This window comes from Macaca fascicularis, chromosome 7 (genome assembly GCF_037993035.2).
Source record: "Macaca fascicularis isolate 582-1 chromosome 7, T2T-MFA8v1.1".
Classification (NCBI taxonomy): domain Eukaryota; kingdom Metazoa; phylum Chordata; class Mammalia; order Primates; family Cercopithecidae; genus Macaca; species Macaca fascicularis.
This window is the reverse complement of record NC_088381.1, coordinates 135,367,725-135,390,423: the sequence shown is the minus strand read 5'-3', so window position 1 is coordinate 135,390,423 and position 22,699 is coordinate 135,367,725. Positions and strand designations below refer to the sequence as shown.

The window sequence follows — 22,699 nt, the reverse complement described above, 5'->3', positions numbered from 1 at the left end:
CCCGACATGTGGATTGTCCAGGACCATCCCAGACTCTTGTGGCTGGATTAATCAGACCTGAGCAAACTGGATGCAGAGAGGAGGGGGCAGGAGAGGGCCTTGGTGGCCAAGGTGGGGATGAGTGTCTGGTGCTGACCCCAGAGCCCAGGTCCTTGCAGTGTTTGCCTTGGATCTGCTGGGGGCAGTCTGAGCTGATAAAGGCCTCCTCTTTTATTCCCAGGGACACATGGAAGCTGCCAGCCCCCCAGCCAAGGATCACCTGAGTCCTAGGGCTGATGCTTGCCTACGTTGCTAAGAATGGCACTGAGGCCCAGCCAACAAAGGTTATCCTGGGACACTCCTGGACAAAGATCCTGATGTCTGTTGTGAGCTGCACACTCAAGGGTGTGATAAGTGAGTATGTTACAAGCACCCAGGGGATCACCAGCCCAGTGATCCTGCCTGCTCAGCACCTCATCAGCATGGGCACAAGTCTGGAGGTTCTAGTTCTGAGTCTGTTCCCCATCCAAGGTCCTGTCACAGGGCTGCAGTTCTGCAATGGGAGGGGAATGTCAAGCAATATTGGGCCATCACATGCTGGAGCCGTCTTATGGCCACATGGCCTCTAAAAGCCAGGCCAGACCCAGTGTGTTAGTTTGTTTTCATGCTGCTGATAAAGACATACCTAAGGCTGGAAAATTTATATAGAAAAAGAGGGTTAATTCCAAGTGTCTGGGGAAGCCTGAGAATCATGGTGGAAGGCAAGGGGGAGCAAGTCACATCTTACATGGATGATGGCAGGCAAAGAGAGAGAGCTTGTGCAGGGAAACTCCCTCTTATAGAACCATCAGATTGGCCTGTAATCCCAGCACTTTGAGAGGCCAAGGTGGGCAGATCACAAGGTCAAGAGATTGAGACCATCCTGGCCAACATGGTGAAACCCCATCTCTACTAAAAATACAAAAATTAGCTGGGCGTGGTGGCATGCACCTGTGGTCCCAGCTACTCGGGAGGCTGAGGCAGGAGAATGGCTTGAACCTGGGAGGCGGAGGTTGCAGTGAGCCGAGATCATGCCATTGCACCCCAGCCTGGCAACAGAGCAAGACTACAAAACGAAAACCCATCAGATCTCATGAGACTTATTCACTATCACGAGAACAGCATGAGAAAGACCTGGCCCCATGATTCAATTACCTCCCACCCAGTTCTTCCCACAACATGTGGGAATTCAAGATGAGATTTGGGGTGGGGACACAGCCAAACCATATCATTCAGATTTGCTGGCGTGAGTGAAGTGAGCACCCACACCTGGGAAACAGCATCTACTTTGGCCGTCAGGCTTCAGATCTGTGCAGTGAGGACCGTGCATCACCTGGGACTGGACTCTGCCCAGAAGCCATGAGCAACCCATGTGGTGCTGGTCTAGGAGGCCTGGAGTAGGGCATCCAGGGCCCTGGGAGGTGGGGAGATTTGTGAGCCTTAGTTGCCATAAGAGTGACCACCAGGGGATCTGGAGAAGCAGGTCCTCTTGTTTTTGCCACATGTCAGCAGCAGCATCTCCTCCTCAGCAAGACAAGCTCGAGGTAGGGCGAGAGGCTCCTAACTGCACAGCCCTGCCTGTCCTTACAGGCCTTTCTTTCCAGCCTCAGCCCCTGGCTTTTCCTTAATTATGATGCCTTAAAAAATGACAATTGGCTGCTTTCCCAACCCCCAGAGGCCTGTCTGGCCTGAAGGCTGTTATGTCTATGCAGGGCCTGTAGCCTGGTGGGATCAGAGACCTGCAGGAAGGAAGTTCCCCAGAAGGCATGGCAGGCAGAGCTGGGCTTTTGCAATCTTGAAGAGACAAGCTTTTTTAGGAGTTCCTAGGCTGGTCCATGGGAGCCCAGAGCTTCAGATTCCATGCAGGAATTTGCAGAGAGTAGAAAAGGAGTAATCAGGTCTTTCTCCACTTTAGGTAGATCTTGACTCTCCTAGTTGAGAGTTTATAATTCAGGGCCAGAATCTGTTTTCCACTCAGCCTGGGCTTGCAAAGTCAGTTTGACTGGAGTGTTTTTCAGGAAGTGTGTTCTTGAGTTGATTTGTAGCCAGGGTGGTGTGAGCAAGCCTAGACTGTAGAAGTGGGGTTGGAGGTAGAGAGATGGCCATGGATGCCTCTGTGGGAGCGTGATGACTCAGATGGGAGACACATCTCCCCACAGCAATTTATACCATCAGCCTTAAGGCTGTTGTACCATTTGGTTCAGTGATTCCCCTTCTGGAATTATCCATTAAGAAATCTTATTAGGAAATATTACCAGAGAAGAAAAGGACTAAATTCTTCCATTACAGGCATTAAAGGTAATTCTCGTTATATCATCTGCAGTAGTAGAATGGGAAACAGTTGTTTCCTTTGGACATCTAGGTTAAGTAAATTACAGTTTTCCACTTGCTGGAATATTACACAGCCATTATAATCACGAGCACAGAGGCTATATAACAACTTGGAAAAATAGTTATGACAAGTAAAAATGGCAGGTTGCAGAATAAGTATATTATGGTGACTTGTAAATACACACATAGGAAAATATTGCAAAGGAGAAATGATAATCTCTGTTAGCCTGGAATTATGAATGCTTTTTCTTTATTAGAAATGAGGTCTCACTATGTTGCCCAGGCTGGTCTCAAACTCCTGGGCTCAAGCAGTCCTCCCGCCTCAGCCTCCCAAAATGCTGGGATTACAGGTGTGAGCCACCATGCCTGGCCTATGAATGCTTTTTCTATGATGCATGGATTGGCTTTTTAAAAAATAAAATTGAATCTGGATTACTACACAACATACCATTAATAGTGACTTTCTCTAAGATGTGTGATTACAGGGAACTTTTGCTTTCTATGTCATTCTGTAATGTTTAAATTTCAGCACATGTTGCTTTAATCAGAAAAAAATTAAATGCGAGAATTAAACATTTTATAAGGCTATATTTCTCAAGAAAGGAGGGAAGAGAGACTGAGGCAGCTAGTGTTTATACTTGCCCTCATCAGTGTTTAAGGGCCTGGGCCTTTTTGGGCCCATTCATCCATCCGTTCATTCCACAAGTATTACTAGGTATTATTGCCAGGCACCACTCTAGGCACTGATTACACAGCAGTGAACACGACAGTGCCCCTGCCCTCATGAAGCTTTCATTCTAGTTGAGGAGAGACAGACCATAAATAAGAAGCAACATATCAGAAAGTGAAAGTGCTATGTAGAAAATAAAGTGGAATGATGTGAGTGACAGAGAGGCTATTTTGGACTGGGGAATCAAAAGTCCCTGAGATGTGACAGCTGAGCTGAGATCTGAATGGTAACAGCAAGGCAGCCACATACAGGTCTGGGATGTCAGCCTGCCGGCTCCCCCGTGCAGGGCGCCCTTTGCTTCCTGAGCCCCAGGGACCTCTGTGCCAGAACTGACTCCATCCCCTAAGCCCACTCACCCTGCCCTGCCTCCTGCTGGGGTTTGCTTGGGATCTGAGCCCCCCTAAAATCCTCTGTGTTTGGACCGTTGCTCCTGACATGCTGATTGTTGCTCCTCTGGGCAGCTGGCCCTGCTCTTGGCTGGTGAGATGCTCTTAGTGAGCAGGGCTCTGAAAGCCAGCTCCCCTTCCCCTTCCCCATCCCCATCACCTGTTCGCTTGGAGGGGTAGTTCTCCATGGCAGGGCTGGGCCATCTGAGACTCCCAGGAGCACTGGGGTGGGCTGGCAGTCAGGGGGCCTCTGGGTTGTGTGTCCTGGTGAGGGGCCTTTGAGTGGCGCATGCCTTGAGGCCTGAGGGCTGGTTACTGTCACGGTCCTGTGACTGTCAGCTTTTACCCTAGAGGGCCTCTGTGTGGATCCTGAGGAACAGGCTGGGAGCCGTTAGGAGCTCTGACGCTCAGTTGGGATGTCTGTTAATGATCCACCTGGAAGTTCACAGCCTTCTCCTTACTTCCTGTTGTCCCTCCACATACCATCCCAGCCTTCCAGAAGCAGGAACTCAGAAAATGGTGGTGCCCTCAGAGGAGCCTGTAGTCAGCCTCGGGGGCAGTGCAGTGTGCTGATTAGGAGCAAAGACTCTGGAGCCCGATTTGTGGGGTTTGAATCCCAGACTTGCCTTTTATAGTTATTAGAATGTAGGCTCAGCCAGGCGTGGTGGCTCATGCCTATAATCCCAGCAGTTTGGGAGGCCCAGGCAGGCAGATCACTTGAGGTCAGGAGTTGGAGACCAGCCTGGTCAACGTGGTGAAGCCCCATCTCTACTAAAAATACAAAAATTAGCTGGGTGTGGGGGTGCTCCCTGTAGTCCCAGCTACTCGGGAGGCCGAGACATGAGAATCGCTTGAACCGGGGTGACAGAGGTTGCAGTGAGCCAAGTTCATGCCACTGCACTCCAGCCTGGGTAACAGAGTGAGACTCCATCTAAAAAAAAAAATGTAGTCTCTTTCTGCCTCACTTTCCCCATCTGTAAAATGGGCTTGAGGATTTTTTTCAGTTAATACATGGAAATACTTAGAAGAGTACCTGGTTATTATTATCACTGTGACTTGGGAGGTGGAGGGAGGACTTTGTCAAGGCCTGCAGTATCACTGATCCCAGGGGCTTTCCTGGGTGGGTGCCCACAGCAAGAGGGTGGAAATCTGCGGCATATGCACCAGCCAGTGGCTACAGGAGTTTCCCTCCACTTGCTTCCCTTCTGGCCCTGAGCAAGCCCTGTTTTCCTCCCTGCTAACTTGATGACCACAGGGGAAGTTCAGGGAAGTTTCTGCCCTTTCCTCATTGAAGCCACTCACCTTCAGTACAGAGCCACCCAGGGGTTCCTGAAGCTGTCCCCCACTGCCTTGCCCTCAGGGGCCTCCTAGAAGGGCTGTGGGTCTCCCCAGAACATGGAACTGTAGTGATGGGCATCCCTGGGGCTAGGGAGTGAAGCTTGGGAAGTGAGTGGGGTGAAAACGGAAGGCCTTCTCAGGCCGGTTGCATGGAAGGGGAATCCCGATTTTCTGGCCAGATGCTTCTCTGGACAAAATTCCCAGAGTCATTGTGTTGTGGCACCTTAGGCCCCTGAAACAAGATGGGAGTTTTTGACAAAACCAAGGGCAGTTATTCCATCTGGTTTTGCCTTCAGCCTGTCTTAGACTTTTATGGCAGCCTCTTTACCCCTCTGAACTGCTGGCCGTGTCCCCTGCCACCCTGTGGAACAGCAGGCTCGGAGAGCAGCCGGTGAGATGCTCTTAGTGAGCAGGGCTCTGAAAGCCAGCTCCCCTTCTTCTTCCCCATCACCTGTTCCCTTGGAGGGGTAGTTCCCAGCCCTCACAAGTCACCTTGAGTCCTGGCCCTTCGCTGGGACTCTGTTTGCCCAGGCCCTTTCATCAGGTATGAGGACTCTTGGATTTGAGTGTTGTTCAGTCAAACCCTGCTTGTGAAGCTGTCCTTTGCTCTCCAAACACTGTCCTCCTGCATTCAACCTTGCTCACACTCTCCTCCACTTCAATCAACTCTGAATTTCTGTTCCTGGGCTGTCCTATCTTCATGTCACAGGTCTCAGGACAGTTTTGTTTGTCACCAGGAGAAAGAAGCCAAGGTCCCCTGAGCTGCCAGTTCTTCCTGCTATAGGCTTTACCAGGGCTCTGATCCCAGGGCTGAGCAAGAAGCTAGTGGAAAGGGCCCAGGGGTACAGTGAGTCAGGTGGTTGGAGGCCAGGGCAGGGAATAGGGGCCTGTCTAGGCCCTGTATGGGGTGGGTGAGCCTGTCCTAGTTCAAAGTTAAGCACAGCTCCTGTGCTAATTAGAAATGGGTTTGGAGGGTGGGGTTCTGAAAACGCATCCAAGTCAACGCCCAGCCTCTAATATTATCATCTCCCCCACCACACTGGGAGCTGCCACCTCAGCCAATGACACTGTCTCCTATTCCTTTGTCTTCAACCCCATCTTCTGCCCTGACCCAGGTCTTTCATTTCCCCCACTGGTCTTGCATGGACCAGCTATGTTCTCCTAGCTCCACCGTCGGACACTGTCTGACATTGCTGTGGTGTGCTTCCCCTCCATCTACTACCCATGGCTTCCTGCTGCCCAGAAACAGAATCTGGGCTTGGGGCACACCCTGTTTCTCTCTCCCCCATCTTGCTTCTTCATTGTTCTTTTCTTTTCTTTCTTTCTTTTTTTCTTTCCTTCCTTCCTTCCTTCCTTCCTTCCTTCCTTCCTTCCTTCCTTCCTTCCTTCCTTCCTTCTTTCTTTCTTTCTTTCTTTCTTTCTTTCTTTCTTTCTTTCTTTCTTTCTTTCTTTCTTTCTTTCTTTCTTTCTTTCTTTTCTTTTCTTTTCTTTTCTTTTCTTTCTTTCTTTCTTTCTTTCTTTCTTTCTTTCTTTCTTTCTTTCTTTCTTTCTTTCTTTCTTTTTCTTTCTTTTCTTTAAGAGACAGGGTCTTGCTCATTGTCCATGCTGGAGTGCAGTGGCACAATCATAGCCCACTGTAGCCTCGAACTCTTGAACTCAGTGGATCCTCCTGCCTTAGCATCTGGGGTCTACAGGCACACCACATCAAACCAGGCTACTTTTTTTCCTTTTGTAGAGATGGTGATCTCGCTACGTTATCCAGGCTGGTCTCAAACTCCTGGCCTCAAGCTATTCTCCCATCTCAGCCTCCAAAAGTGCTGGGACTACAGACATGAACTCCATTCTCTCTTCTGTTCAGCAACTTGCTGTCTCTCACCCTAGGTTTCTCTGTCCCTTTGACAGCTACCCCTTTCATCTTGCTTCTGCTCCCAGGGTTTTGAGATCTAACTCTCCCAAGTTATCTGCTGGGGATGGGGAAGAGACTGGACCCTCCCATCTGTTACAGCTGGGAAACCGTTCTGGACCATCCCAGAGAGATCAGAGGCAAGAAGAGCAAGGTTTAAAGTCAGCCTCAAGGCCCAGGATCTGGCCCAAGTGATGAGGTCCATGCAGTCATGTCAGGCTGCTGCAGGAGAGCCCCTGTGAGGTTCCCCTTCCCTCAGCCTGGGTCCTGGGGGCTGGGAGTGCCAGGGGCATCCGTGCAGGTCCTGGGGCCTAAGTCGGGGTAGGAGGTCCAGAGGTCTCCACATCCCTGTGCTGTGCCATCTGTCTCAGGCCCTCAGTCCTCCTCAGTGTGTTTGCCTGGAGCGTGGATCTGTTCTCTCCTGCCTGGGGGTGGGAGGTATAGGATAAAATGAGGGGGTGAGAGGCTGTGCCCCTTTCATTCTACCGTCTTTTCAAGCCTGCCCCTCGGGCTGGTTCTGACACCCTTCCTCTTCCATTCATCCCTCAGTAGCCACAAGGCAGCTGGAGGCTCACCTTCACTCTCCTGGGATGTCTGTGGGAGTTTTGTTTTCCTGAGGGCCATATGTGGGGTTATTATTGCCACCGGATTTCTTGGCTCACTAGCTTGGTGCTCAGGGTTGCAATGAAGACTTAACCTGCTTGACAGGAAGGGCTGCCTGGAGGCTGCCGAGAGCAGGGGCACAGTGACCCTGCATTGGGTAGGAGGTGGCGTAAAAGCAGGAGGGGGATGTCCAGAAGCCTGGCTCTGTGCCAGAAATGACAGCTGCCCTTTCTGGAGCCTTAGCTGTATTTTAAGTAGAGTATATGTACTAGTTCATTCATCCTCACAACAGCCTTCTGTGGTTATTACTTCCATTATCCTCACTTGACCTACAAGGACCCTGAGGCACAGGGTAGTTGGGTAGCGTCCATTAGGTCCCACAGGTGGAAAGCATCAGCCAGGATTCCAACTCAGGCAGTTAGGATCATCTGGGGCCCCTGAGCTTGACCAGCTGGCCATATTCAGACCTGTGAGGCATGGTTTGTTGTTGGATGACCCATGAGGGAAGAGCCTGCATTAATTTTATGTGACTTCAGGTTTCTTTGAGTTCATTTGCTTAGCAAATTCATTGAACACCTTCTATATATGATGTATGAATACAATGAATACGTATTCATTCCACAAGGATTATTTATTTATTTATTTATTTATTTATTTATTTTTGAGATGGAGTCTCACTCTGTCACCCAGGCTAGAGTGCAGTGGTGCTATCTCGGCTCACCACAACCTCTGCCTCCCAGGTTCAAGTGATTCTCCTGCCTCAGCCTCCTGAGTAGCTGGGATTACAGGCGCATGCCACCACACCTGGCTAATTTTTGTATTTTTAGTGGGGACATGGTTTCACCATGTTGGCCAGGCTGGTGTCGAACTCCTGACCTCAGGTGATCTACCCACCTTGGCCTCCCAAAGTGCTGGGATTATAGGCATGAGCCACCGCACCCAGCCTCCACAAGCATTTTTTTTTTTTAAGATAGAATCTTGCTCTGTAGCCCAGGCTGGAGTGCAGTGGCATGATCTCGCTCACTGCTACCTCCACCTCCCGGGTCCCGGTTCAAGCAATTCTTCTGCCTCAGCCTCCCGAGTAGCTGGGATTACAGGCACGCGCCACCATGCCCAGCTAATTTTTGTACTTTTTGTAGAGACAGGGTTTCACCATGTTGGCCAGGCTGGTCTTGAACTCCTAACCTCATGGTCCACCCACCTCGGCCTCCAAAAGTGCTGGGTTTACAGGCGTGAGCCACTGTGTCCAGGCTCCTTAAGCATTTTTAAGATGAAATTTTAGTTTTATAAAAGTTATACATGCTTGTTAGGAAAAAAAAAGTATGCAGAAAAATATAAAGAAAAAAATCACATCCAGAGATGATTGTTGTTTAATTTTTTTGTATATGTGCACATATGCATGCCTTTGCAGAATCAGAGTTAGGTTGAATATTCAGTTTTGAATCCTGCGTTTTTCTCTTACCGCTATCTTAAATAAGCATTCCTCAGGAGGCTGCTGGTGCTGGCCTTCAGATGAATCCAGCAAAGCAGAGTGCTCTCTATCACCACAGAGAAGGGAGGGTGCAGAAGTGGGCAGACAGTCTGGAGTCAGGGTGCTTAGGAAAGTCCTCACAGACGAAGAGCTGGGTCTTTAAGGAGGGTTCACTGGCCCTGGGAGGGGCCCAGGTAGCAAAAACAGCAAGGTAGAGATCTGGAGGACAGGATCGGAGGCAGGGACAAATTGTGAAGGGCTTTGCCAGCAGTCCCCAGGGGTTTGAGCTTTATTTACTCTGTAGATGTTGAAGATTCACTCATGGGCTTTAAGTGGTGAGAAATATTGGATTTGCATTTTAGAAAGGTTGCGTTTTTTCTACACACTCTTTGGTCCTGTGATGAGTGAATTAGAAGGAAGAAGGCAAAGCTGGGAGACCTTTGGAGTCATCCAGGTGAGACATGATGAGGGCGTGAACCAGAGCAGTGGCAGCAATGAGAAGAATAATGAAGAGGAGGGGATGGATCCCAAAGATATTTAAGAGATAGAAAGGGTGGGAGTTGGTAGCTGACTTGGTGGCTTTCCCTTGGCCAGTGGGATGTTGGTGGGCATGGCTTAACCAGGGTCTTGAACCACACTTGTGCTGCTGGGCTTGCTCACCTTTGTGCCTCTGCCGTTGTCATGAGAAGAATAGGGCCAGGCAAGTCCACTGGGCCCCAGAGGAGGATGAGAGACAGGGGGAGCAGAGCTACACTGCCCCAGCCGCCTGCCAACCACAGACATGTGAGCTGTAATAGTAGACAGTAATTGTTTTAGGCCAGGGTTTTTGGGATGATTTGTTATATGGCAATTGCTAACTAAGAGATGTCTTTATTCTTTTCTCGAATGCTTACTGTGTGCTGGGCTTTGTGCCAGGGACCGGGTATACTGTGCTGAACCAGGCAGGCAAGGCCCTCACTCTCAGGAACTCATGTTAGGGTGGGGATGTGGCAGAGGAAGCCAGAGAGACTTCGAGGCCTCTGGTTCTAACTGGGTGCATGCTGGTGCCATTAATTGGGGTGGGGGTCTTAGGAGAGAAACAGGTTTTGAGGAAAAGATAATGGGTTTGATTTTATTTATTGATTTTTTAGAGACAGGGTCTCACTGCATTGCCTAGGTTGGTCTTGAACTCAAGAGTTCTGGGCTCGAGCAATCCTTCTGCCTCAGCCTCCCAAAGTGCTAGGATTACAGGCATGAGCCACCACACCTGCCCATGGGTTTGATTTAGGAAAGGGGTTTGGGATGCCTGTGGGATATTACGGGGAGCTGTCTAGAGAAGAGCAGGAGCTATAGGTGCAGCACACAGGAAAGAGGTCTGGCCGGGGACTGAAATTCTCAACATAATATAACAGAAAATAACCTGTACCAAAGGGAGTGAGACAGAGTAAGTGCTGTAGAAATTCAGAAGAGGAAGAGAGGACTTGGGACCTGAGGGGATGAAAGAGATTTTGTTCTGAAGGTAACCTGTAACCTGGTTTATACTCACGGAAGTAAGAGGAGAAAGGCAGGCCTAATAGAATGAACAGGACCTGCAAAGGCAAGGAAATGAAAGACAGGAAGAGCTGGATTGTGAGGAAAAGGCTGAAGATGTCAATCGGGGTAAGGTCATGAAGAATCTTGAATGGCAGGCCAAGGATGCTGTTGTGTTTCATTAGGAAATAGGGAGCTATCGAACATCGCTTTTTTTGTTTTGTTTTGTTTTGTTTTTTGAGACAGAGTTTCGCTCTTGTTGTCCAGGCTGGAGTGCAATGGTGCAATCCCTACTCACTGCAACCTCCACCTCCCAGGTTCAAGCAGTTCTCCTGTCTCAGCCTCCCAAGTAGCTGTGATTACAGGCACATGCCACCACATTTCAGCTGAAGCAGGCCTGGTCACATTAATACCTACCCATCCTTTTTTTGTGTGTATTTTTAGTAGAGACAGGGTTTCATCATATTGGTCAGGCTGGTCTTGAACTCCTGACTTCAGGTGATCCACCCATCTCCGCCTCCCAAAGTGCTGGGATTATAGGCGTGAGCCACTGTGCCTGGCTGCTATCGAGCATCTTTGAGCAGGGGAGTAACATTTGGTACGTATGTCTAAGAGATGGGTAGTTGTGTGCAGGGGATGAGTTTTGAAGTAGAAAGCAAGAGATATTGGTTCTAGTCTCAGCTCTTCCATTTACTGGCCCTGAGATATAGGACAAATGATGTCCCCTCTCTGAGCTCTAACTGTCTCACTGCAAAAAAATGGGAGTAAAATTATCTGACCTTCATATGAATCTTTTTTATTTTATTTTATTTTTTAATTTATTTATTTATTTTGGAGACAAAGTCGTGCTCTGTTGCCCAGGCTGGAGTGCAGTGGCACGATCTTGGCTCACTGCAACCTCCACCTCCCGGGTTCAAGCAATTCTCTTGCCTCAGCCTCCCAAGTAGCTGGGATTACAGGTGCTTGCCACCACCCTGGCTAATTTTTGTATTTTTAGTAGAGACGGCGTTTCACCATGTTGGCTAGGTTGGTCTCAAACTCCTGATCTCAGGTGATTCACCCTCCTCGGCCTCCCAAAGTTCTGGGATTACAGGCATGAGCCACTGCACCCAGCCTGAATCTTAATTATGTAAGATCCATGACAAAATGTGAATGAAGTGCTTGGAAGACCACAGAGCAATGCACAAGGATGGGTAGGTATTAATGTGACCAGGCTTGCCTCAGCTGAAATGTGAGGCTGGGATTCCCAGACAGGTGTGCATACTACAGATGTCATCTCTTTAACCTCTGTCTCTTCTCCCACCTTGGAGAGGGGATCAACAGAGATGTGAAGCCACTGGCAGCTGGCAGAACTGGGATTTATGTTCTCAAGCCCCACCTTCCCATTCTTGATGCAGTCCCACGCCGCCCTCCACATGAACAGGACATGTCATTTAGAGAGGGCCTGCCCAGGAGAGACCTGTGTCAAGGCCGCAAAGCACCAGCCTGTGCAACAGTCACTGTCTTCAAGAAGTTCACAGGCTAGTTGGATCATGAGAGCACGTTCCTCAAAAAGACATTGGGGTGGCACCTGATAAGGGACCAGATAAGTAGTGGAGACAGTCACCGGTGGAGGGCGAGGAGAAAGTAGAGAGAAGCAGCATGGGAGCCGGGCCTTGAAGACTGGTGGGGTTTAAAAGAGGGAAGGGGAAGGGAGCCAGAAGGACAGGGGAGGACTTTCCTGTGTCAATCCATTGGTTTCCCCTCAACACTGAAACCAAACACCAAAACCCCATTTAATGGAGCAAAGACAAATGTGACCACAATGAGAGAACCACCTCACACCCATTAGGATGGCCATTATAAAAACAAAACAGAAAATAACAAGTGTTTGGGGTGGATGTAGAGAAATTGGAACCCTTGTACATTACTGATAGGGAATGTAAAATGGTGTGACCACCGTGGAAAATAGCACAGTGGTTCCTCAGAAAGTTAACTATAGAATTACCATATAATCCAGTATTTCCACTTCTGCATATGTACTTGAAAGAGTTGAGAGCAGGGACTCAAACAGACCTTTGTACACCCATGTTCATAGCAGCCTTATTCACAGTAGCCAAAAGGTAGAAGCAACCTAGGTGTCCATCAATGGATGAATGGATAAACAACATATGGTGATATATACAATGGAATATGATTCCGCCTTTAAAAGGAAGGAAATTCTGGCCGGGCACAGTGGCTCATGCCTGTAATCCCAGCATGTTGGGAGGCCAAGGCGGGCAGATTGCCTGAGCTCAGGAGTTTGCAACCAGCCTGGGCAACATGGTGAAATCCCGTCTCTACTAAAATACAAAAATTAGCCGGGTGTGGTGGCGTGCGCCTGTAGTCCCAGCTACTCAGGAGTCTGAGGCAGGAGAATTGCTTGAACCTGGGAGGTGGACGTTGCAGTGAGCCGAGATCGCACCACTGCACTCCAGCCTGGACGAGAGAGTGAGACTCCGTCTCAAAAAAAAAAAAAAAAAAAAAAAAAAAGAAGGAAATTCTGACATGTGCTGCAAAATGGATGAACCTTAAAGACGTTCGGCTAAGTGAAAACTAAGCCGGTTATGCTAAGCCAGTCACAAAAGGACAGTGTTTGTATGATTCCACTTACATGAGGCACCCAGAGTAGTTGAATTCATAGAGACAGAAAATAGAATAGTGGTTGCCAGGGCTGAGGGTATGGGGAATGGGAGTTTGTATTTAATGGATACAAAGTTTCTGTTTGGGACAATGAAAAAGTTCTGAAGACGGTTGGTGGTGATCATTGGGCAACAATGTGAATGTACTTAAGGCCACTGAATTATACACTTAATGGTTAAAAAATGGCATGCACACACACAAGGACAAATGTGATGGGTCACTTACATCTCAGAAATATGAGTGACATGGAACTGTTTGAGAAGTGGAGCAAGAAATGGGGTCCCCAGTGGACAGGCCTGCTGAGAAATCAGCAAGTAGTCTAGAAATGGGGTTGATTGGTGGACCAGGCCAGCCGACTCTTCAACTGACCACAGATAATCCAAAAAAGCTGTAGGGAGTACAGACACCTCCCTCTAAGTAGCATTTGGATAGAGTTGCAGAGAAGTCAGTGGGGTGGGTGGGTTATTCTGTTCTTTGCTTTGTTGTTGTTGTTGTTGTTGTTTTTGTTTGTTTGTTTGGAGACAGAGTCTCTCTCTGTCGCCCAGGCTGGAGTGCAGTGGAGCAATCTTGGCTCACTGCAACCTCTGACTTGCGGGATCAAGTGATTCTCCTACCTCAGCTTCCCGAGTAGCTGGGATTACAGGAGCAGACCAGCACGCCTGGCTAATTTTTGTATTTTTAGTCGAGATGGGGTTTCACCATGATGGCCAGGCTGGTCTTTAACTCCTAACCTCAAGTGATCCGCCCGCCTCAGCCTCCCAAAGTGCTGGGATTACAGGTGTGAGCCACCGCGCCCGGCCCTCACCTGTCTCTCTTGTGCCCCCAGCAGCCAGCCCCAGTCGGCGCCATGGCCTCTGCGGAGCCCCTGACGGCGCTGTCCCGCTGGTACCTGTACGCCATCCACGGCTACTTCTGCGAGGTGATGTTCACGGCGGCCTGGGAGTTCGTGGTGAACTTGAACTGGAAGTTCCCAGGGGTCACGAGTGTGTGGGCCCTCTTCATCTACGGCACCTCCATCCTCATCGTGGAGCGCATGTACCTGCGGCTGCGCGGCCGCTGCCCGCTGCTCCTGCGCTGCCTCATCTACACGCTCTGGACCTACCTGTGGGAGTTCACCACCGGCTTCATCCTGCGCCAGTTCAACGCCTGCCCCTGGGACTACTCCCAGTTCGACTTTGACTTCATGGGCCTCATCACCCTGGAGTACGCCGTGCCCTGGTTCTGTGGGGCCCTCATCATGGAGCAGTTCATCATCCGCAACACCCTCCGCCTCCGCTTCGACAAGGACGCTGAGCCCGGGGAGCCCAGCGGCGCCCTGGCCCTGGCCAATGGCCATGTCAAGACTGACTGAGTAGGAAGTGGGTGGGGGGCCTGGGGATCTCTCATGGAACTCAAGGACAAAGAGACCAAGCTGGTGAGGTTGCCCCATCCATGCAGCAAAAGCCCTGCCCCGGCCAAGTCTCAGCCCTGTGGGGCACACAGAGCCCCCTAACCTCCGCGGGGGCCAGTGTTGGGGGGCCGTGGTCAGGTGTTGGGGGATGGGGTGTGGAGGCAGCAGAGGGACATTGGGAAGGGTCCATGGGTCCTGGCCCAGCTCAGGGGTTGGTGCCAGAAGGCCTGTGGCTGAGCAGCGATAGACTATGTAGTTGACTTTGGAAGCAGCAGGCCCTGTCCTGGCTAAGGGACAATGAGAATGGGGCCACAGGTGGGAGGCAAGGCCTGACCTCCCTCCCTCTGATCTGGATTTAGTTAAGCTTTGGCTGGTTCCATTAGGCAATATTCAGGTGCTTGCTTGCAACCAATACCTCCCCAGGGGCCTGCTGAGCTGCAGCCGAGGAGAGACTGGGCAGCCAGGAGGCTGCGCGGCAGCAACGCTGGTCTGCAAGGGCTGGGAGACCCTCCCTTGGCTCCTCTCCCCTCCCCCAGGGCCCTGCGCTGCTCCCTTGGCCTTCTGGGGCCCCCGTGGTGCTGGATTCCCACCAACCTTGGGCTTTTGGAGGTTTCAATCCCCGTGTGTTCGGTGGCGTTTCCCCCTTTTCTGTCTTGTTTTCAAGGCCTTTACCACTAGCAGCTCTTTATCCATGTCGGTCACCACACCTGCCCCACCCCAGCTCCCTAGCCAGCACAGGAGCTGCGGGAGATGAGCCCTGAGACACCCCCAACCCCCACCCCCTTGCAGCCCTTCCCTCCATTGTTCCCGCTGGCCTGATGCCTGAGGAGTTCCTGAGTTACACCTCCCTACCCCCGGTCTAGTGGGCTGTGGCAGTGATCCCTTCTCAGTGGCTTAGCTGAGAAAAAATGATGCCCTCCAATGCACAGGCAGGCTGGGATAGGCGCTGTGGATCCCCAATGGTGACCTAGAGGCGAGTCAGTTTGGTGGGGAAAAGGCAGAGTTCTAGGTTGTCTATTCCCTGCCTGGTTTATTTTCAAGCCAAAACTGAGCAGTTTAGCTTTCTATGGGATGGAGAAGCCAGGTATCCAGCATTGGAGACCGATGGAGAATGAGAGGAAGAAAGAGAGGAGGACCTTGCAGCTGTAGAAGGCTCCTTGGAGCCTCCTTTGTGGGAGGGTATCAGTTCTGGTTCTGCCATAGCCCCAGCCCTGTAGCAGAACCTCAGGGCTGTCCCTCTCCCCAAACTCCTCCCAGCAAGGCTGACCCTTTGAGCTTACTCCTTAAACAGTATTAACCCTGCCACACTCATGGGCATTGGCACCTTGATTCCCCTGCCCCACTTTGCCCTGTGACAGGTCCATTGCTGGCAGTGGACAGGTGAAATACTTCTCCAGCCTGCTGGCTCTCTCACTCCTCAAGGGAAAGGGTCTGTTAGAAAGTGCCCCATCCCATGGTACATGGTCTCTTCTTGACCACAGTAGGACTCTTAGGTAGAAATTAGCCTTCCCCTTTTTATGGATCATTACAAAGTGACGGTATCACCTGTGGAGAGAATGTCCTCTTCCCTGCTGGCTGCCCTGCCCATACTGTGCTGATAGCACAACCCAGGGTGCAGGGTATGGTGGGGTGGGCCACAGTTGTGTTCTAGGTCTGAAGAAAAGCTTGCAGACTCTGCCTTTGGCAGGATTTTCTGCAGTTAGCCCTGTCCAGAGCAGAACGAAGGGTATTTCCTAGCCTATTTATTGGGCAGGCTCCTCGAATCCAGGGATGAACTACTTTCTGCAGGGGCCAGCCCTCCTTTTGATTTTATTGTGGCCCCAACTCCAGGGCTTTGGGGGTTACAGAGAATCAGGCTTCTGGTGGGAGTAGATTGTTTTCCATCTATAGATGGAGAAAATTCCAGGAGGAGAATATTGTCTGGCTTCTCCGTTCTCTCCGAGCAATTGTTTCCTTGGTTCTCTCCCCAACTCCATGTTGTCTTAGTCTCCCAGCACCCCTTCAGGCCTTCCATGTGGGCCCCTAGACCACACTACCCACCTTCACACTCGCATTCTACAACTGAGTCCAGTGGCCAGCTTGTTGATGCCTCCATAATTCTCAGCCAGAGCAAGTCCTTGGTTGGCCCACCAGGTCTTGCTGCTCCAGACGTTGCCCTGTGGGCATTCCCTGGCACCATTTACTCTCTGGGTCCTATAAGTTCCCAAGTGCAGGAGGTCCTGGGGGTATGCCTCTGTGCCTGGCAACATCCAGCATTGTGTTTCTGCTCCATCTAGGTGTCCCATTTCTCCAATTGCCCCTCATAAGGCATCAAACCTCCAACAAAGGAAGGCAACAGCCCATGGCGTGACCACGGGATCTACAGGTTCAGATCTCACTGGGAATAGCCCAGACTTCAACTCTTGCTTTTTTGGGTATCAGGTCCCCAATCCCTTAGTGCCCAGGGACTCAAAGTTTGGAATAAACCCAGCCCTACCAAGCATTAAGGGTACCGGTGAGGGCCGGGTGTGATGGCTCAAGCCTGTAATCCCAGCACTTTGGGAGGCCGAGACGGGCGGATCACGAGGTCAGGAGATTGAGACCATCCTGGATAACACGGTGAAACCCCGTCTCTACTAAAAAATACAAAAAACTAGTCGGGCGAGGTGGCGGGCGCCTGTAGTCCCAGCTACATGGGAGGCTGAGGCAGGAGAATGGCGTAAACCCCAGAGGCGGAGCTTGCAGTGAGCTGAGATCCGGCCACTGCACTCCAGCCTGGGCGACAGAGCAAGACTCTGTCTCAAAAAAAAAAAAAAAAAAAAAAAAAGGGTGCTGGTGGGGAGTGTTTGCTGGCTATTCATGAACCTCTGGTGTCCTGGGCCTCTCTCCACTGGACATGGCAGCATCTCTGAGTTACAGATTGCAATATGCTGCCCTGCATAGTTGAACTGCTTCTGACATCTGCTAGGCATTCCATGTGCCCTGTCCCCTCTTCAATGCCAGTGAGTCACAATGGCCTATGCTTATTCACAGCAATAATACCTAGGGAGTCCCTGTGAAGCCCTTTTGTCCTGGTCCCTTGCTCTGCATGGGTCTCCTGGGGAGGCAGCTGCTGAATGGGTTGGTTCATAAGAACCTGCATTTATGAAGCCCTGGGGTGTGTAGGCATCACCCTGGGATGCAGACAGGTGAGAGGCCCAGCCCTTAGGGGAGCCATGGCAGGGAGAGTGCCTTCCACCCTGAGGCCACCCAGACCTGGAGAAGCTGCAGGCCCCAGCTCTGCTAAAGGGCCTTTGAGGTGGGTGGGACTGTCTCCCAGTTGGGCAGCTTTTGAGAAGGACACACGACCGGTTTGTGAGCCCATTGCCTGCTCTGTGTCTCCGTTGGTCCCTCTGTCTCTTCCTTTTCACATTTGTGCACATAAAATATACTGGTGTTTGTGTTCCAAGACTGGCTCTGGCCCATCTGTTTTTCCTCTTTTGGAACCACTTTCCCAGGGGCTCCTGGAGGCCAGGCCCTTGGCACCCTGGCATCATACCCTCCTGAACCAAGAGGGCTATTGGGTGGGGCTGCCCCGTGGATGGGGCAGGTGACACTCCCTGCCAATCCTTCTTACTGTCTCTGCTCTGACACTCTCTGGTAACCTGAATTCACACCCTGACCCCAATTCTCAGGTAGCATAATGTGATCCAGGCCTTACTTTGGTGCCATGCACCCAGGCAGAGGGGGATCCCAGGCAGTATCCAGGTAGACTGCAGGTTGGCTGCAGCTGCCCATGAGGCGAGCTCCTCCTGGAAACACCAGCCGTGTCCTGGGACATCTCATGAGGCAGGAGGGACCAAGCAGGGTGGCTGAGGGTACTCCCAAAGACATAGAAGGCCAGAGCCCTTTACTTTGAAAGTGATGTTACATTGAAAGTCATGCTTTGAAAAAATAGCTCTGTACTCCTCTCTGGCAGCCCTGTTTTTTCAGAGAAGTGCATTTGGAGGGAGTAATCTCTCCCCTGTTATGTACCTCTGCTCCATTGAGCTTCCCTGTCCTCCTACCACCACCACCATCACCACCACCACCACCACCACCACCACCATCACCACCACCACCACCACCACCACCACCACCACCACCACCACCATCACCACCACCACCACCACCACCACCACCACCACCACTACCACCACCACCACCACCAGCACCACCACCACTACCACCACCACCACCACCACCACCAGGCCTCTGCCTACTTTCCTATTCCAGGAAGAGGATGGAGGGTTCAGAAGTTGCTCAGTCAGGCTGGGCATGGTGGCTCACACCTATAATCCCAGCACTTCGAGAGGCTGAGGCAGGAGGATTACTTTAGCCCAGGAGTTTGAGACCAGCCTGAGCAACATACAGAGACCAACATCTCTACCAAAAAAAAAAAAAAAAAAAAAAAGCCAGGCATGGTGGCACACACCTATAATTCCAGATACTCAGGAGCCTGAATCAGGTGGATGACATGAGCCCAGGAGTTAGAGGTTGCAGTGAGCTATGATTGCACCACTGTACTCTAGGTGACAGTGAGACCCTGTCTTGAAGTTGCTCAGTCATTTCAGCTAAACGCAAATGGCATGGGCCCCCTGTCACAGCTGGGTTATAGAACACCCGCTGCTTTTCTGGATGGAGTAGACAGTGTGCTTTCTAAATCATTAGGAGGGCCCTCTGCCTCCCTCACTTGAAGGTTTTCATTTCTTTGACTGAAAGCTTTTTCCCTTATGAAAATGAGCTAGCATAAATCCCCAGCAGTCATTTACATGTTAGCATAAACAAATGTACAAGGTAGTTCTCTCAGAACAAGATTTTATAGAAAAAAGAGGCAAGCAAAGTGAAACAGGGTCTCCTTTATGGAGCTTCAGAGAAGAGGCAAGAGGCAGGTCCCCAAGCGAGAAGACCGAGGGGGCCCAAGACCCTTTTTAAAAAATAATAATAATAATAATAATTATTATTATTATTATTATTTGAGATGGAATCTCGCTCTATCACCCAGACTAGAGTACAGTGGTGCAATCCCGGCTCACTGCAACCTCCACCTCCCAGGTTTGAGTGATTCTCCTGCCTCAGCCTCCCAAGTAGCTAGGATTACAGGTACATACCACCAGGCCTGGCTAATTTTTGTATTTTTTAGTAGAGACGGGGTTTTGCCACATTAGTCAGGCTGGTCTCGAACCCCTGACTTCAGGTGATCCACCTGCCTCGGCCTCCCAAAGTGCCAGCTACTTCCCGACTCTACTCAGTGGGCTCCTGCCTTTCTTGACACTTCCCTTCCTCACCTCCTCCACCCCTCCCTCACCCAGTCCAAAGGGCACTAACAACACTGTGTTGAGAGAAATGCCCCAGGAGAGCTAACACTAAGGACTTCAGCCACATCTTCTGAAGTCTGCCCGGACTCTGTGAAAGCCTAATGTTTACTGACAGTGAGTACATGACCGTAGTCTTGCCTGGTCCTCCTGGGTGCCTATCTCAGAAGGCTGCAATGTTTACACTGCCCTGGTACAACCAAAGGAGGGAAACAGAGGAAAAGGGAGCGACTGATTCCTCATACAGCAGGTTAGAGGAGCCAGGTCTTTAAAATTGAAACACTGGCCAGGTGCGGTGGCTCACGCCTGTAATCCCAGCACTTTGGGAGGCCGGGGTGGGTGGATCACCTGAGGTCAGGAGTTAGAGACAAGCGTGGCCAACATGGTGAAACCCCATCTCTACTAAAAATCCAAAAATTAACTGGGTGTGGTAGCATATGCCTGTAATCCCAGCTACTTGGGAGGCTGAGGCAGGAGAATTGCTTTAACCCAGGAGGCAGAGGTTGCAGTGAGCCGAGATTGCAACATTGCGCTCCAGCCTGGGTTACAGAGCAGGACTCCACCTAAAAAAAAAAAAAAAAAAAAATTGAAATAGCAGCTGTGGTTCCCAGGCTAGCCTCAAGACTGCCAGTACCGTGACCGCGGCCAGGCACAGAACTTGGGGCCCTACATGCATGCTCTCATTTCTTCCCATTTCAGATGGCCACCATTATTTCTCTGTTTTACGGGAGAAGTCTATTGGCAAAGAGTTGGCCACCCAGATTTACCACATTTCTCTGCAAAACACTCTTTTGTTCAATATAAGCAGAGACCTTCCACGGGGGGCAGGATTTGTGGTGAGTCCAATGCCCCTTTGTACTTGATGAGTTTCTGGATGCCTTTTGAGTCCAGCTCATGTAGGTGCTATTTGCAGTTAAATTAAAATGTTTGAGAATGGGAGGGAAGGGAGAGAGAGGGAGTTATAAGAAAGGAGGTGTAGAATGCCATCTTAGCCAAGACTTAAGACAATTGGCACAAAGATCCCACCTCGTGGAGGAGAGCTGTGAAATTGTGGCCTCTACCAATGCTGAGTTTAGCTTTGATACCCTTTCCCCTCCCTCCCTCCTACCCACCCACAGCCTTCTTTTTGCCCTGGGCCTTTTCTCTTTCATCCTATTTCCTTGTCTTGGCATGAAACCTGGGCCCCTGGCTGTCAGTACCCTCAGAGTGTTTGAAACTAACAGCTGAAACCTTTCTCCTAATAAGATAAGAACCTTCTGCAGTGCCTTCTGAAAACCCAGATGGAACTGAGAACTCACCTGTTTAACTCATCAACTCTTTATTAGATACCTACAGTGAGCCAAGGACCAGGCTGGTTCCTGTGATGCTGAAGATATTGAAGGGAAGCCCCTAACATTACAATGTTGACCAGTCCTCCAAAACAGAAGCTCTGACAGAGGACCCTGGCTGTCTACAGGGTTGGGTAAGGATTCTTCCAGGAAGAGACACTTATTACACACTCAAAGGTTGATAGGTTGATTACTGATACTTTCAGAGATAGGCTGGAATCTTTTTTTTTTTTTTTTTTTTTTTTGAGATGGGGTCCTGCTCTGTCACCCAGGCTGGAGTGCAGTGGCACGATCTCGGCTCACTGCAACCTCCACCTCCTGGGTTCAGGTGATTCTCCTGCCTCAGCCTCCTGACTAGCTGGGATTACAGGCCCGTGCCACCATGCTTGGCTAATTTTTTTGTATTTTTAGTAGAGAAGGGGTTTTGCCATGTTGACCACACTAGTCTTGAACTCCTGACCTCAGGTGATCCACCCGCCTTGGCCTCCCAAAGTGTTGGGATTACAGAGGTGAGCCACTGTGCCTGGCTCAGGCTGGAATCTTACTGTCCAGAAATGCAGACATTTACTGTGCCCTGCCAGTTGCCTAGCTGGGTACAGCACCGAACACAGCAAGCACATAGTGAGTGCTTTAAGAAACTCTTGACAAGTGGAGTGTTAGTGAACCCACCCTAAAGGCCAGGCTGAGTGTTCCGGAACACCAGTTCCCAGGCTCTTTTGGGAACTTGAAGCTAGGAATCTATTTAAACAACAACCATCCATGCCATTTCTGTACCCACCACCATAGAGCAACTCACTGTCCTCCTCCCTGTTTCCAAACCATTAATTCCTGCAGAGTCCTGCCAGCATGTCCCTCTTAGAGTCTTCCAGCCTTGACCAAAGATCCAGCTCCACTGATCCGTCCATTGTTTCATTCTGGTAATACACTTTCTTGGTTTGGGCAAAGGCAGCCTTTTAGTGCCAAATACAGAGAAGGAGATCCACAGATGATATGGTCTGGCTGTTTGCCTCTGTCACAATTACAGCTTCTAAACAGAAGGGAAGTGTTCTGGTTTAGAAGGGTCCACCAGATGGTGAAGGGTCCTGGGGCTGAAGCTTCTTAGAGTATGGGGTTGTGTTAGTGTCCTAGGACTGCTGTAATGAATGACCACAAAATGAGTAGCTCGAAACAATGGAACTGTGCTCTGCCACACTTCTGGAAGGCAGAGGTCAAATCAAGGCATCGGCAGGCTGCATCTCCTCTGAGGCTTTAGGGGAGGATCTGGCCTTGCCTCTTCCAGCCTCCGGTGGCTACCGGCAATCCTTGGCTTCCTAGGCTTGTGGCAGCATCACTCCCATTTCTGCCACCGTGGTCACATGGTCTCCTCCTCTTCTGTCTCTTAAAAAGACACCTACCATTGCATGTAGGGCCCACCCAGGTAATCCAGGATGATCTCATCTTAAGATCCTTAATTATATCTGCAAAGACCCCTTTTCAAAATAAGGTAACATTCACAGCTTCAGGGGGCTTGGGCATGGCTACGCCTTTTGGGTGGGTCACCATTCACCCCAGTATAGGGGTCGAGGAGTATAGGCAACTGGCAGAGCACAGTAAATGTCTGCATTTCTGGCCAGCAAGATTCCAGCCTGGGCCGGGCACAGTGGCTGAAGCCCTTGCATTTTGTACCCACTTAGGAATTCCATGAGGAGTGAGAGCTGGAAGCACAGTGTGTGGTCATCT

At 50.5% G+C, this 22,699-nt stretch overlaps 1 protein-coding gene across 9 annotated transcripts in view; it reads left to right on the top strand.

Annotated features, from left to right (window-relative positions):
- TMEM229B (transmembrane protein 229B) overlaps positions 1-17,767 on the top strand; it is a 46,865-nt gene extending 29,098 nt beyond the window's left edge. For 5 of the 9 annotated variants that reach the window (XM_073997590.1, XM_073997588.1, XM_045397560.3 and 2 more), the window contains 2 exons: positions 221-393; positions 13,777-17,767. In XM_073997590.1, the coding sequence (XP_073853691.1) occupies positions 13,798-14,301 (504 nt within the window). In that variant the 5' untranslated portion in view covers positions 221-393; positions 13,777-13,797 and the 3' untranslated portion in view covers positions 14,302-17,767. The remainder of the gene's footprint in view (positions 1-220; positions 394-13,776) is intronic. The other 4 variants (XM_073997593.1, XM_073997589.1, XM_073997595.1 and 1 more) reach the window with 1 other exon arrangement.
- Positions 17,768-22,699: the final 4,932 nt, after the last annotated feature.